A 16,186-nucleotide genomic window follows, 5' to 3' on the forward strand; every position below is an offset into this window, starting at 1 on the left:
TGGAACAAACTACTAATTACACAACTGCTACTACTCAGCCTTTCTAGAAATAGTAGCTCCTGTTAGAGGTAATGCTGGACAAGTAACCCATCTGCAATGGCTGGAAATGTAAAATCATGGGACAGGCTTATGTGCTGCATGACTTTAACTTTCAGCTGCTCAATCCTGCTTGTCCAAGACTGAGTCTGAGTTGAACAGCAGCAAGCAGAATCCTAAGTGTTACTATTTCTAGGATAAAGTGGGATTCTCCTTGTTTGGAATCATTGTCTAGGGAGGAATGAATAAGGGTCCCGAGGAAGAGATTCAAATAAGAGCATGTACATACCAGATACAAGAATATATTTAATGTGCATCAGTCTCAATAGATTCATATTGGTGGTGGATCTTATTTCAGTGAATGGAAGCTTTTTCACAACAAATAGCAGAAGAGAATCGCCTCATTTTTTAAATGGAAATATCCTTTGTACAACACATGTTTCCGTGCTTACGTACAAACAAACTGCTCTCTGTACTTCTGGACAAGTAAGCACAGAACTCAAAGGACAGAATACTTAACCTGTTTCATAAGACAGAATGGACAGTACACCGGGTTGATTGTTTTGATAGATACAGTAGGTGCTTCCATTTGGCTACGGTAGCTACAATATTTTGGCAACACAACATTTCCCTCTAAAAGGCATCAGTCCTGGGAGGAACTGTTCAGGGCAATCAGTCTCTGCCCTGTGGATAATGGGTTTCTCATCTCTATACCTCTGTCGGCAGCTGCCCATTGCCAGCAGAGTGCTTGATGCTCCCATTCAGAGTGGTGGCCTTGAAGGTGTAAGACCGGCGTCTAATTGAACCGTCAGTGTAGATACTCTCAGGCTTGTTCTGGCAGCTGAAGAACGTGAGGAACCCATTCCGGTAGTTCTTGTTCATCCACCCATAGAGCAAGGGGTTTACAAATGTGGAGCACATGGCCACCACATGGAAGACAGTGTAAAGGAGTTTGTACTCATGGAAGATGAGCACCAAATCCAGGTCGATGGCAAGCTGGAAGATGTGGAAGGGGAGCCAGCAAACTGCGAACACCACCACCACCATCACTAGCATTTTTGTTGTCTTCTTCCTCCGGCACTGGCTGTTGCTGCTGGAGGTGGGGCTGATATGATTTTTCAGCTTGAACCAGATCCTGATGTAGGCATAGCAGATAATGGCAAGTGGAAGGATGTACTGCAGAAGGAGCATGGAAAGGCTATAAATGGTGGCATCTCTATTATTTCCGGAAGGCCACTTTTCAGAACAGACGGCTATTTTGAGGTTGATGGATGGGATTTCCTCATGCCTGTACTCTCTGAAGATGGCCAGCGGGCCAGCCAGGACTGCACCAGTCAACCATGTAATGGCTATGATCGTGAAACTGAGCCTCTTGGAGATCCTGCTGTCCAAGTGGAAAACAATGCATCTATACCTGTCCAGAGCTATCACAGTTAAGGTGAGGGTAGACACATGGACACTCAAAGCTTGGGCATAAGGGACCAGATGACAAAGAACAGCCCCAAACTTCCACTCATCCAGCAGCGTGTACACCAAAGTGAAAGGCAAACAGAGAGTGTCCACCATGAGGTCTGCCACGGCCAGGTTAGCGATGAAGAAGTTGGTTACAGTCCTCATGGTTTTATATTTCACTATCGTGTAGATCACTAGGGAGTTGCCGATGAATCCCAGGAGAATGATTAAGGAGTACGCTGCGATCAATATGACCTGGACCCCAACGATCTTGGTACTGTCCATCATCATGCTGCTGGAACCTTGGAGACCCTGGCTAGGAGTGACAATGCCATTGGAGTACCAGCCTAGTGGCAGCTTCTCATCCAAGACCAGCTCCTCCATGACCAGGGTGCTGTTGGTTTGCTTCAGCAGCCCCATGTCTGACGTGTCCTTTCAGGAGGCGGGGAGGTCTATAACGTCACCTCTGGAAGAGTAAAAGGGAAATAGTAAAAGTGAGACCATTTCAGACAGCAGAGCAGCTTCAAGCACCTCAATTCACAGTGGCATATCCAGGTTGACATTTCAAATGAAGCAGCTGCAGTAACATCCCTTGCCTTTTCCCTACTCCCTGATAAATTTGTGGTTTCCAGACATAGTTACCACGGCCACTCAGAGGGATGTTAATCCCCATTAGACCTTATTTTAAACATACGCTAAAATTCATCCTAACCCACTAAGGAAAGGCCAGTGCCCATTCCATTTCCCAAATGAATTTTTCAGATTTTATTTATTTAAAAGTGAATGGTGTTTTTAACAAAGCAAACAAACAATCCTTCCACTCGCCATACTGATGCAACAAGACGGAGCTCAGTTTACAGCACCACTTCTGTGCGCCTTGCCTGTTGTGGTCTCTCAGGCCCCTGCTGTGCTTTAGACTAGAGAGAGAAAAAATAAAGTACCCAAGCAGGGGCTGGAACCTGTGGCACTGTTTCTCCCAGCCGGTGTCTAAGGGTGGATTGGCACAAGCCGATATCATGTATGAGAAACACCAGCGTGGCACACGAGAATGGGTGCAATAAAATACTCTAGTTCGGTACGCAGCCATCAGCTTCATGTATAACAATAAGTGTCCATGTGACATATCCACCAGGGCTGTGAACTAGCCCTGCACAGGAAAGTGAGCATCTAAGTAGTTCTTGCCTTTACCAGCACTGGGTATCTTAGTATTTCAGTGTGAGCATCTGAGCAGGAACAAGCCATCGTTATCAAGTACTGAAGTCAGTGTCTAGGCCAGAATGCAGTTGCATGCAAAAGAGTGAGCATATAAGGCCTTCTCTACAATAGGTAGACTAGAACCTGTAATTCACCTCCTACTCTGAACAGGGTTAGATGGAGCCTTGTCTACACTACCACTTCAACCATTGTTCCCACTGATGCTAGGTCTGAAATCTGCCGCTGAAAATTCAACCTGAGCATTCACTGACATTCTGCCGGAACGTGTGTGAATGTGTGTGCACCGGAGTCGTGGATGGGAATGAATGACTGAGTGTGAACAGGCTCCACCAGTGTTGTGCATGAGCATCCAAGCATGAACAAGCATCTGAGCGTGACACACAAAAACAAGAGTCCCGATGTGAATATGCCCCCCCAGCAAGGTGCACGAGCCCAAACATCTCACATGAAAGTGCCTCTGGCAGCATTGTGCATGATGACACAGGGCCAATCCAACTCCTTAAGCCAGTGCTGGATTTTGTTGCGATCACAATAAGAGAATGTTGCCACTGCAGGGGTTTTATTCAGCACATACACCGCAGCATAAAATTCAACACAGCTATTAAATCCCCACCAGCCTTTCTCTGACAGAACCCCTCCAGCTGAGAAGTGACGGGGGCTGAGCAGGGGTCACACTCTCCACCTGCTCAGACCCAAATGTGGGGCCAAGATCCAAGAATAATGCTTGAACAAAGTGCTGGGTAGATCACTTGAGTTGCATAAATAACAACGTCTGCAAATTTGCCGTTCAGCTTTTCTGTTCTGGATCATTTCCAGTTGAGCGAAAGGGTTCTAATGCTGCTCAACTGAGGTAAATGAAATATGGGTCCAAAATGAAGAGTGCACCCTGAGAGGCAGGAGCAGCTGCACAGCATCTTATCGTCCTTCTTTCAAATGAATTGGTCCAAGTTTCACATTTGTTTCTACAGGAACCAGCGAACCGTCCGCTTCTGGGCAGCTCAGCAGATCCTAACCTGACAGCCACAGTTGCAGGGTTCTCAGAACAGTATGTCCCGAGGCATGGATGACTCTGAGTTTTTATGTGAAATGTGCAAGTGGTTTAAGCTAGTTCCTTAAATAAATGGAAGAAAATATTGGCCAGCACGATGGTAAATGAGGCTGCAATTATGTTGTAATGAATAATAAATAGCTGTGTTCATTTATCACTCCTCAGAAACAAGGATCATAGCTCCCCTTGGGAGCAGCTTCAGGAATCTGTTCTGGTGGCTGCAAAGCGATGCTGTTTGGGAAGCCCAGGGAAAGGGGAACAGCCTCATTTAGACTCGTCCCAGCTGTGCTCTGCCTTGCGCGCTCTGTGTTTTTATTGGCACCAGTGGCTCTGCTGGCGGTGCTGGTTTCTATGGTAGAGATGCGAGGGTAAGTTCTCCTCTCAGCGCAATCAGTGCAATCCCATTGCAGTGACAGGTTTCAGTGAGGCTGCTCTGGTCTGACCAAGAGGAGGTGATTCTCTGCCTTTGTAGTATTTCTCATCTAGGCAAAAGCAGTGCATTGACCAAGTAATTTCTGCACAGCTACAAGTGAGGGAGAAAGGATGGTCCAGGGGTGAGGACAGTCCCTGGACAAATTACTTAGACTCTCTGTGTTTCAGTTCCTTAGCTGTACAAAGAGAGATCAAAGCACTCTGCTTGGCTCTCAAGGGCGTTGTGAGGCTAATACACTAAAGGCCGTGAGAGGCTCCCATAGTATGGTAATGGGGGCCATATCTAAGGTGGGAGAGGTCAGGAGCAGGGGTAACCCTAGGCAGCAGGGGGAAAAGGGAGAAGTCAGCGTTGAAGGTAACCTGTGGCTGGGTGGGGTAATGGGAGGGTAACCCCACTTGGCACTGGTTGTGTCTACTAAACCTTCACCAACTAAACCAACATCCCCAGGCAGGTTTGCTGGAACTGTTCTCTTCTCCCTGCGGGACCCGTTAACAGCAACAGAGAAAACCCTAGGGCCACCTGCTCATCCCAGACAACTAAGAGAAGCTGGCTTAGCAGCTCGCACCACAGAGGCTTCTGCTCTTGCACTGAATGGAGACATGAGCTGAGCAGGGAGAAGTTGGGCCATAGAGAATGTATTGATCAGTGCACAAAGAAAATGTGGAGAGACACAGTTTGTTGCACGAGCCTCCATGGAAACAAAGCTGCCGATCAATGGGCAGCATGCTGCAGTGGTGACCCAGCCCCACTGCTTCCCTGCGGCCCAGAAAACTCCCTCCGGCCTGCTGCCCTCCTCAGGTGCCAGGTGCTGGGCTGAGCCAAAGTCAAACTGCAGTAGGGAAGAGCAGAGTTACACTTCAAAGGCTGAGGCAGAAAACAGAACGAATGATGGGCATGTTTTCACTGCTGACTTTCTCAGCTTCCTCACTGTTGTCTATCTTGCCCCATCTGTAGTCATCTAACTAGCTATCTACCCACAGCCTTGGCATCATCCCTGGTCCCGAACCTTCCCTTTCTCTTTTTCCCACATCAGCTGCCAACTGGCTGCAGTGTTTCCTATTTAAAATCAAGCTATTTTTTTTAGTTGGAGACTGGCGATAAAAACAACCTGGGAACAGCCAGAAACATAATAATCATTAGGGCTGTTTTTGCCTCAACCATAAAAGGTCTTAATGGATGTTTGCTTTTCAAAGGGCAATAATTAAAAACCAATTAAGGAATTTTAGTTAAGAGGCAAAACCGCAATAGGCTCATAGACTCATGGACGTGAAGGCCAGAAGGGACCATAGTGATCATCTAGTCTGACCTCCTGCACATGGCGGGCCCCAGAACTTCACCCAGCCACTCCTATAATAGATCCCTAACTTCTGGCTGAGTTACTGAAGTTCTCAAATAATGATTTAAAAACTTCAGATTATGGAGAATCTACCATTGACTCTAATTCAAACCACCAAGTGCCTCAGGCTGCAGAGGATGGTGAAAAAACCCCCACCACTGGGCTGCTCCAAGGCCATTTGGGCTGCTTCTAGGTCGACAGCTCATGCACCAAGGTTCATCCCAATGGGAAATCAAACTGTGGAGTTACAGCCCCCTAAATGCATATTGGAATGTGGGAGTTAGGGTAGCAAGCCACTCACACCCTAGAGTCCCAGCAAAGCTGCCAGGCTAAATGGAGAGATTTCAGGAGCTAGGAACTACTTTTGTGGGAACGAAGCAGTAGCAGTGCAGACAAGTGGGCTGGCAGAACCAGAAATACTCCCATTGCTGTTCAGTCCTCTCCACTACCGTAAACACCTGGGAAAGTGTTCAACGGCCTTGTGCCTCTGACAGGGAAATTATTTAGATCTGTTCCACTGCTGAGATGAAACCTACCATCTCTGTCTCTTCAAAGGCAGAGTAACGCTGAGGAAGGTCTGTGGTCTGCAGGGAGCAAGAGGTGACCTCAGGGGTAGAGATATACACCCAGCTGTCTCTGAGAGGAGTGTACCTTTCAACGGGAGAGGCACAGGTCAAGTCTCCTTGGTGGCCCAGGAGGGTCACCTTGCTCAAGGGCCTGAGGATGCCTGATTTTCAGAGGTGCTGAGAACCCACAAATCCCACTGAAGTCACTGGGAACTGCTTGTGCTGAACCTCTTTGGTAATCAGACGACAGTAGCATCCTGTGCAGCACTGAACACATTGCTGGGGCCGAGTAATAGTCCTGTATGTGGATGCTTCATCCTCTGCTTCAGGGAAGACCTGCCACACTGAGTGTGGCAACTGCAGCCCAAAGGGGAGAGAGGCTACCCCCAGTAAGGAGAACTGGGATGTTGGATGTCTCCACTCCTGGGTGCTACAGTCTACCTCCTGCCCATATGGGAATGTGGGAGAGTGACACTGTGCACAGTGCAGGCTTTAATGGCTGCACCCCAGGTCTCAAGGCAGGACAGGACCAGACTGAGGATGGGATAGAAGCATGTCTGGTGGACATGCAGCCACAACTGGGAGTTCTGTAGCTTCCAGTTATGTATAGAAACCCCAGCTTAGCATCCATTCAAAGGATCCATCAGGGCTGCAGCCACAGTCCATCCCATCTGAGCAGTGCAGTCTACTTTAGGTTCCTTTTCTCCCAGGGATTAGACCCAGAGTCCACTCCATTTGGCAATGAAATCCAGTTCCAGAATATTCACATTCTAAATGACCTGGCCTGCCTGCCTGCTCTCACTATCCAGGTCTGCTCACCTGGGAGTGATAGGTGACTCACAAATCGCACTGTCACTGGGTGACTGGCACCTTTAAGGGGAAATGGGACCAGCCCCACCTGTGCTGTAATTAATTGCATCTCACCCAGAGGGAGTGGGACTAATGGGGTTAGGTGTTAGAATGGCAAACACCTAAGCCTCACATTAAAAAGGCTTAAGCAAGTGCAGTTGGGACTGACTGTGGAGGACAGCAGTTGAGCTGGGTTGTGGCTTGACAGCTGAGATGCAGGAGCAGAGCTAACTCCTGCAGTAGGCCTTTGGAGCAAGAGCGAAGCCTCCAGAGAATCTGGGCTGTGGTTCTGCAAGAGAAGTAGGGAGCTCACGAAGATTGAGAGGCTCAAGCCTGGAGAGGGGTGAAATATCCTTCAGTAGTGTTTAATTTCATTTGTAGTTTGAGTTCATTTGCATTCTACTGAGGAGCTGGAGGAGGTGCCCTGGCACGTGCTGCTCTGCAAAGGAAGTGTGAAATTCTGTCAAGTTCTGTTTGGAAGGACTCTGCTGCCAGCCCCGGGGAAGCCAGGAAAAGGACTCTGAAGAGGCGGACTGGGGGAAGCCAGTTTGCAGCCTTACCAATTACAGCAGGAGGACTTCCCTTGCCTTAGGAGGGGACTGAACTTTAAGTGTGACCTGGCTGAGTAACCCAGAAGAACTCTACTGCAGAACCAGATTGGCCACCAAAAGGCAGTTCTGGAGTGGAAAGAATCCCTGCAATGCGGCGTCCTGACCTGCAAGGGTGAGTGTGCCCCCACGACATGCACCCGTACAGCCCCCAGTACTAGCCACCTGGATGGTTTGACTCCTATCTATACATTGTTTCCGTGAGTGTCCAGGCTGTGAACATGCTCCATACAGAGACAGGACAGGAGAAATGGCAGAGGGCATCTCCTGAAAAATGAGACAGTTGGACAGAGTTGGAGACAGAGCGGGAGAGTCTTTCCCTTTGGAGACAGAAAACAGAGCTGGTTAATTCAAAGCCGTGCACAGTGAGATTATGGTGGCTCCAATCAGCAGTTTCTGAGCGTGAGGGGGGCACAGGGAGCGGATGGGAGGGGGATAATGGCAAAGGCTATCCTTAGATCAAAGGCCCTCTGCAGTCACGAGCCCGTCACCATTAGGTTTAAAGTGGGAAAGGAAGGGACCTGGAGCCAGACTCTTCTCTCTGCTTCCAATCTTAGAGTAGCTGTTCTGATTAACATTGCACATGGTCTCTTTTTGCTCCTGGCATGGGGCATGAGGAATCAAAGGGCTGCTAATACCTTCTGTATTTTCATGTACCTGCTCATGGTCCTGTTGCTGCTATTCCCTCTCTCCCGCTCAGACCCAAACTGGCCCATCAGGTCAAAACAAGAAAAAGTGTTGAGTTAGGGCTTGGACTAGACCAATGCCTAGAAAGGACTAGACCAACTCTCCCTTCCCTACTTCAGACCGACTTCACGGTTATCGCGTGAGGTGGGGCAGCAACGCTGGAGTCATTGCCTGAAGCCGGGACCCTGCAAGAGCTGGATCTATCCTTCGTGCAACACCAGGGAATCATTATGGACCGCACTACAGGGGGACTCTGGGGTCTGAGCCACTCTCTGCCCTCCAGAAATTATGTAGCAATAACGTTCTAGGTTTCCACTGTCCCTGGTTAGACCTAAGAATTGCCAGACCAGATCAGACACATGATCCATGTAGTCCAGATCCTGTTTCTGAGACTGGCCAGTAGCAGATGGCCTTCAGTGGAAGGAGCTATGACAGTTTTCTCTGGCTGAGGGTCTGCCCCAAAGTGTGTGTGTGAGAGAGCGAGAGAGACACCCTTCCAACCTGCCCACTTTCCACTCTACTCCTCGTTCCCTGCAAAATATCATCTGATCCTGGAGGAGCACAAAGCCCCCATATTGTGTAGAACAGTGATAGGGCTTTCTTGGGAGGGTAGAGATTGCCGGACAGAGAGGAAAATCAAGAGAAGTCAGGCAGCTGGAAATTGAATCATAGAATATCAGGGTTGGAAGGGACCTCAGGAGGTCATCTAGTCCAACTCTCAAAGCCACAGGAATCCAAGAGCACCATCAAGTGGCCACTTCCCCAGCACTCTGGCACCTCCTGTGCTCAGAAACCCAGTGGGCCCAGGTTTGAATCTTAATTGATTCTGAAAACACTGGGGAATGTCACGCCAGCAAGGTGGTAGCATAATCCCTCGTCACTCCATGACTGAGCCCCTGGGTGGAGGAGAGAGGATAAAACAAGGAAGGGACAACAGCACTAAAACCACCCTAACAAATGTAGAGGTCAAGAGTTGGATAACCTAGCGCTGCTCAAGCGATGAAGCATAACTGGGGGGAATAACCCCAGGGGCTCCTGTTTCCGTACGGGGACCTGCGGGTTCCTAGCATGATGTGTTCATACTTTCACGTTAGGGTGCTTCAAAGGAACAGTAGAAGTTTCTGCAGGAAATGGTGCAAGGGAATTGATTGGGGGAGCTCCCAGCTACTTGGCTCAGAAGAGGAGGAGTAATAGGAGGTGGCAGCACTAGCTGTAGGAGACATAATTCATCTATACTTCAGCCCTAGTTCTCCCCCCACAGAAAGCACTGGGGGGAATGTTGCAGGAGCACTGACAGCGGAAGAGCTCACAGCCACTCTAGTCCCAGCAGAAGATCCAATAGGGAGGGATGAAGGAGCACTGGCTGTGGAGAAGCTCACACATACTTCATTCCCAGTGGTTCCCAGCCCTGTGGAGAATGACAACGGAGCTGGTATTCCCCTTACAGACATGAAAGCCTGTCGCAGAAGTGCCTGCAACGTTGTCATGTGGCAGAGATTGGCTGGGCATGGGGAAGCAGATTCCTGACATGCTTTTCTCTTCACCAGCTGTGGGAGGCTGCAGGAGGTAAGAGAAGGGATATTCTGGTTGTGTGCCAGGATCCAGCTGTGGTTTGGGGAGTGTGCGGCCTGATTCTGCTCCAGGAGTGAGATGTAACCACAGCAGATAATGGAGGAGGCGAAGAGAATCCCTGAAGAGAAAGTTGGAAGGGAGAAACTGGAATCCTACTTCCACCAAACCTGTAGCAGTAACTCAGCTTCTGGTTGGACACATTTGAGGAGCAGACGGCAAAGAGTCTACCCCAGCTCCGGGAGCGGCAACCACTCTTAAAAACAATATGCAACAAGGGAGGAAAGATGGCAACCCCTGACTTTCATGCTACACCCAACCTCTCCGGCTTGCTCCTGGTAGTGACAGCAGCATACCAGGAGCGTGTTCCTTTGTAAATGACAATGGAAACCAGCATAAGGCGGTTTCTATCAGAAGATTCAGGGAAAGATTTACAGGGGGGAGCAGAATTTCTCAGGCAGCAGCTCATTATATCCACACCTGCCATTCTCTGCTCTGTAGGTTTGTGATTCGTTTCCACAGATGCCCCCAGCCTCCCCACTCCTATCCCCTCTTTCCTCTGAGCATCCTGTTCCCCAGGCTCCCTGCTTCTGCTCAGGAACATCTCAAAACTCTGGTCAGTGTTGCTTGCTGCATGCGTCTTCTTAATTCCATATCTCAGGGCTGCCAGCACCTGAAATCAGTCCCCAGGGTGATGATGCTTAAACTCTGCCATGGACAAAACATACCAAATCTCCACAGTGCACCAGGAATGAGCCCTTCCCAACCCACCTGGCAAATGCAAGAGCATTCTCTGAATTCAGTAATGAAAGCACAGCAAAGCCACATACCTGGAATTACTGTCTCATCGCTGTCTGGGATGGGGATCTGTCCTTTCCGTTCCACTTTCTCTCCACGCGGATCAACCTATAGCAAGCAGGATTAAAGTACTTCTTCTGGAAACTAACTAACTCCTGGAAAACAAAAAAAAAATCATATGGACGACTGTGCTCCTGGAATGTGCTTCATCCCGGAGGAACAGTTTGACATGCCAGCCTGCAGGCACTCGGAGCTTCCTCCAGGAGAGTGACTGACAATCCCTGCCACACAAAGCTGGATGCTCCGTTAGATACTGAATGAGAGAAAGAAGAGGGAGTGTGTGTGTTTTAACAAACAGGAAAGGAAAGGGGGAGGGAGCCTGCTGCTGCTGTTCATACATTGTTCAGCCACTGAGGGGCTTCTTGCAGTGGAGGAGAGGAGAAGAAGCTGAAATGTTCCATCACATCATCTTCCTATCCCACGGAGAGGTAGTGTGGTCTTGTGGCTAGGACAGTGGCTGAGGAATGAGGTGACCAGAGTTCTGTTCCTGGCTCTGCTCGTGACTTTGGGCAAATCTTATTCCACTCGTTCTGTGCCTGTCTTGCCTATATAGATTGTGAGTGCATTGGGCCTGGAACTATCTCTTCCTCTGTGTTTGTACAGTACCTAGCACAATCTATGTGCTTCAGTGGTATAAATAATAATGGTCTGAAATGGCAGTAGCCACATAGCAACTGCTTGTCCCTTTTCAGAAGTTGGAACTAGGAAGCCGAGTGAGCTTTCCATGTGCCTGGTGCTGTCCAAACTGAACGGTCTCTGCCTCCAGGAGCTTACTGTCTAGTGCAGATGTGTCTACGTTAATACGTTAATAAGGCATCGCAGTGTGTTGGAGTTGGTGGAGTTACATTTTCTATTCTTTTTTGGAATAAAAAAAACCATAGAGACATAATTCAAGAAAGAGAGAGGTGATCTATCATGACCGCAAATGTTCGGTGTTGCTGCAACAACTAGCCTGGCAGAACCGTGGGGCATGGCAGAATATCCTGCAGCCAGAATGAGGGAAGTAGCAGAGGGGGCAGGGTTTCCTGTCTTGCTGAAACAACGAAGAGTCCTTGTGGCACCTTAGACACTAACAAATTTATTTGGGCATGAGCTTCATCAGATGCATAGCCCACGAAAGCTTATGCCCAAATAAATCTGTTAGTCACTAAGGTGCCACAAGGACTCCTCGTTGTTTTTGCTGATACAGACTAACATGGCTACCCCTCTGAAACCTGTCCTGCTGAAAGTCCCACAGGAGGATAGCCAATAGAAAGGAGGCTCTAGGACATGAGCTCTACGTGTGTTTGCCTTTCCAGCTGACCTGGACAAGGAAATGCAGGAGAGAGGGAATGAGGAGAAGGAGACCCAGCATCTGCTTTGAGACACTTTCAACTAGGAAGCCATTGCGGCACGGGTTAGTATGACACCCCAGGCTTGGCTCTGGCAGGCTGCGCTTCCTCTCTCTGGTCAGCTGTGGAGAATCAGGAGCCGAATAGCATCAAACTGGGTTTTTTGTGCCTGCTCGAAGAGGTCCAGGGTGCTAAGTGGGTCATTATAATCAGGGGAAGGGAAAAGGAGAAAACCCAGGTGGCCAACAGAGAAAGGAAAGGTAAAACATGTCCGGAACAGAGACATCCCTTTCCTGAATCAGTCTGAGTCACCCACAGCTTCCAAGCACTCAGTAAATGGATGCATGGGGTAGATTCTAACCAAAGCATTCTTTATTGCTCCGCAATATAATCACACTACTTTTTCAGCAATGTATTAGACAGCTGTACCCAAAGGCCTCTGAGCACATTAGCAAAAATACAACTCTAAACAGTAATAAACACAGTGCGAGGAGTGAGCAGGCCTGATCTACACTGGCTGCTGCTACAGGCTGACGTGTAATCATTTCACAAGCCTAAGGATTATGCTTGTTCACCTCTGCCCCCGTGCTGGGTGCAAATGTGACAGGCAAGTGCAGCTACACTTCTCATCAGGCCTGTGGTATACAGAGCACGTCTGAACTCTGCCGGTTCAAGAGTCAGGCCACCTAATCACTCCGTCCAGGGGTCAGCACTCTGCTCTGGTTTGCGGAAGACTCAGGTCTGAATGTAGGCTTCCTTTGACGGCCCCTCATCAGCATCAGCCCAGGAGACACAAAAAACAAAGCTGCTCGCTGAACCTTTTCCGCTTACCAAGGTCAGGTGAGGATACAAGGCTGATGAGCTATACTGTACACTTTGCTTTAATGTATTCTGTATTGCCTCTGCAGTGTGTCATTTGCCAATTGTTCCAGGGGATTACATCTGCCCAGTGCAGTGGGACCCTTCAGGATAGGAGGCATTAGTGTATTAATTTGTAAGTTGTTATTACAGTATTATTACTATTCCAACACGTGGGCAGTATTTCAGGACATGGCAGCACACTGGATACTAGCAAAGGTTCTTTCTCTCTATAGTGCTGAGAAGGATGGTTAACTGCTGGAGCTGGTCACGTAGGGAAGTTGTGGAACCCGCAGCAGTGGGGGTTTTAAGAACGTGGTAGACGAACGCCTGTCAGGGATAGCCTAGATATACTTCATTCTGCCTCAGGAGGGGGTGATGGACCTCTTGAGGGCGCTTCCAGCCCTACATTTCTGGGATTCTATATGGCCCTCATCTCCTTAGTTTCTGAGCACCTCACAGTCTTTCATGTATTTATCCTCACAACTCCCCTAGGAGGCAGGGCAGTACTATTATCCCCATTGTGCAGCGGGGGAACTGTGGCACAGAGAGGCTAAGTGACTTGCCCAGGACACACAGAAAGTCTGTGGCAAAGCAGAATCCAAGTCTCTCAAGTCCGAGGCAAATGCTAACCATTGGACCATTCTTTCTTTTGTTTGCCATTTTCTTTAATAAAAGTCTCTTAACAAGTACAGGACAGAGCTCAGTAACCACAGGCAGGCAAATCCAGCAAGTGTGTCATTTATACACTCTTGCTGAGCCACCCTTGCCTGGGAGGTTTGCATCTCTTTCTCTTCCCCCTTCTTCTTTCACACTATTCATTTTGTTTTAGATGTACCAGAAACTTAAGACCAAAGGGACAGCTGTAGCTCTCAATTCCCAGCTAGCTGGGTGAAGAGAAGCAGCAGGTCAGCCCCCTAAACTGAGGAGCCCCAAGCTGAGCCAGTGTCTCCCAGCTGTCCTCTTGGAAGATAATGAAGCAGGTGATCACATCCCAGCAGGGGAAGCTGATGGGTAGTGAGTGATGCCTAATATCCTGAGTCTCTTCTTGTAAGAGGGAGAAAGTCTGAATCCAGCAACAAGAGCCTTAGGACTAAAGTGGATGGCTGATTTCTACCCATGTTGAAGAGAAACTCCTCCCTTCTCTTCTGGGAAGAGATGCTTGCTACCCGTGCCCCAGAGCTCTTCGCTGAGATCCCCCCTTGGCTGTCCTGAGATGCCTGTGAAGAGGGCAGAGGCTGCCCCCAGCAACATCCTCCTCCGCCTGGTGCTGTCAGGATGCAGCTCAGAGCTACGGGTGAGTGCCTTCCATTTCTGGCATTGGGTGTTGCAACATCACGGCTGATTGGATGCCAGCAAATATTAACGCTAAGTCTGGGGCCAAAGAAATTATGTGTTTGTTTTTTTTATGGACTTTGGATTAATCAGCGTAACTGTCTGTGCTCGCTCCCCTCCCACAGCTCAGATGGGTCCCAGCAGGGGGTTTAGCACTAAAGATGAGATTTCTGCAAATATTAACAAATCACTTCAGCCAAAGATGAGATATTTCTTTATGGGCTTTGGATCACTTCAGCAGTGCAAGAGTCAGAGCCCTCTCCTCTCCCAGAACTAAACCGGGTCAAAGAGCCTGGGACCCTGAAAATGCGCGGGCTACACTAGCTTCATGACAGCCCCTGTCTCTCCCAGTAGAAGGGGTGACAGAGCCCGGGAGGAAGCACTGTATAGGCTTAGCTGCTGACTTTGCTGCTGTCCGCATGTGGCCACGGATCATTACCCTGGCAAGTGAAAGAAACCCTGCTAAATAGAACGTTCCCGCCCCTGCAGAGTGCAGTCCATCGCTGACGTACGACAGGCGAGGATGGGCCGCCCCCCAGATCCAGCCCGGCTGTGTGACCTGAGTATTGGAGAGCTCTGCAGCACACCACAGCCTGCAGCTGGGCACTCGTTGCCCTGGGGTTGTGTGCGCTCCTGTCTGTCTATTCAGTTAGTAAAGGCCAGACCTGCGTCTAACTGGCAGCTATCCATCCGGACTCGTCTTCTACTTCTTTAGGACTCTACTATGGCTCCTAAGAGCTTGAGTCATGCTGCGGGGAAGGAGTGCAGTGCCAGAGGGGTGGTACCTGTGTAAGGATCAGTGGGGGCAATTGGCACTCCCGTGTGCATCAGGCATAGAGTGCATACCCTACACCCACATCCCATGCTGCCCTGCCAACTCTAACTGGTATCCAAATGGGCTGGGCCATGGCTCCCCCTGCCACGTACAGACAGGCCCCTCTGAGACTGAGTGCTGCGGGCAGCTTGCCACTCCTTGCGCTCCCGGGGGCTTGCAGCCACAATGGGGCTAGGAAGGATGAAGCCCTAAAAAAGAGCCCCCACTCCATGTAACTGTGGAGTAACCATGCACAGCTGTAGCATAGCTCAGGGCTGGCCTGCTAGTGAGCGAAAGCAGACCTCCCATTGCTGTACCACTGTCCACGAGACGGCATCCTGCCTAAGGCTGCCCCCAGTTAGCCAAACCCCCTTGCACAGACCCTGTCCTGAGAGCCTGGCTCTCCTTGCTGCACAGCAGGTTTGGGATGCGTGCCAGCCTTCCTAATCTCTCCATGCCGTAACATAATTATTCATAGATTCATAGATTCTAAGGTCAGAAGGGACCATTATGATCATCTAGTCTGACCTCCTGCACAACGCAGGCCACAGAATCTCACCCACCTACTCCTATGAAAAACCTCTCTCCTATGTCTGAGCTATTGGAGTCCTCAAATCGTGGTTTAAAGACTTCAAGAAGCAGAGAATCCTCCAGCAAGTGACCCGTGCCCCATGCTACAGAGGAAGGCAAAAAACCTCCAGGGCCTTCCAATCTGCCCTGGAGGAAAATTCCTTCCCGACCCCAAGCATAATTATTATTGGATTTGCGCTCTGGTAGTGAAACGCTAAAACACCACTTGGACCCTGAGCTTCTAATTTATTAAAGAAACCACTGGGCCAAGAGCCACTCACCTTCCTCACTTGCTCAATGGGAGTGATCATCCTGGGGAAAGCTTTGCTGTAAAATCCCCCACTGTTTTCGAGGGTGGCTCAATTGCTGGTGCAGCAGGGGCTGGGTGATGGCCTATCCCCTCTGCGGAGCCGGTAAAGAGATGGAGGTACCAAGTAGAGGGGCCTGTCTAAATTCACAAATGCCTAGATCCGCAAACTCCAAATGTCATACACCTGAATACCTTTGATCTGGGCCAAACTACTTACACAGTTATGGTCCTCTCTAGGAAAGCCAGCAGGTTCCTCCAAGATAGAGATTCAGTACCAGGAAGCCTGCTTGGCTCTGGGCAAACTTCCTGGC

The 16,186-nt window shown here is 49.4% G+C and overlaps 1 protein-coding gene across 1 annotated transcript; it reads right to left on the reverse strand.

Moving 5' to 3' along the window:
• Positions 1 to 324: 324 nt before the first annotated feature.
• Positions 325 to 10,906, reverse strand: LOC125641213 (neuropeptide Y receptor type 2-like). Its single transcript, XM_048860773.2, has 2 exons — positions 10,630 to 10,906; positions 325 to 1,954 (listed from the first exon to the last, which is right to left on the reverse strand). The coding sequence occupies exon 2, from the start codon at positions 1,906 to 1,908 to the stop codon at positions 745 to 747; it is 1,164 nt and encodes a 387-aa protein (XP_048716730.1). The 5' UTR covers positions 1,909 to 1,954; positions 10,630 to 10,906; the 3' UTR covers positions 325 to 744.
• Positions 10,907 to 16,186: the final 5,280 nt, after the last annotated feature.

This window comes from Caretta caretta, chromosome 8 (assembly GCF_965140235.1).
Source record: "Caretta caretta isolate rCarCar2 chromosome 8, rCarCar1.hap1, whole genome shotgun sequence".
Lineage (NCBI taxonomy): Eukaryota > Metazoa > Chordata > Testudines > Cheloniidae > Caretta > Caretta caretta.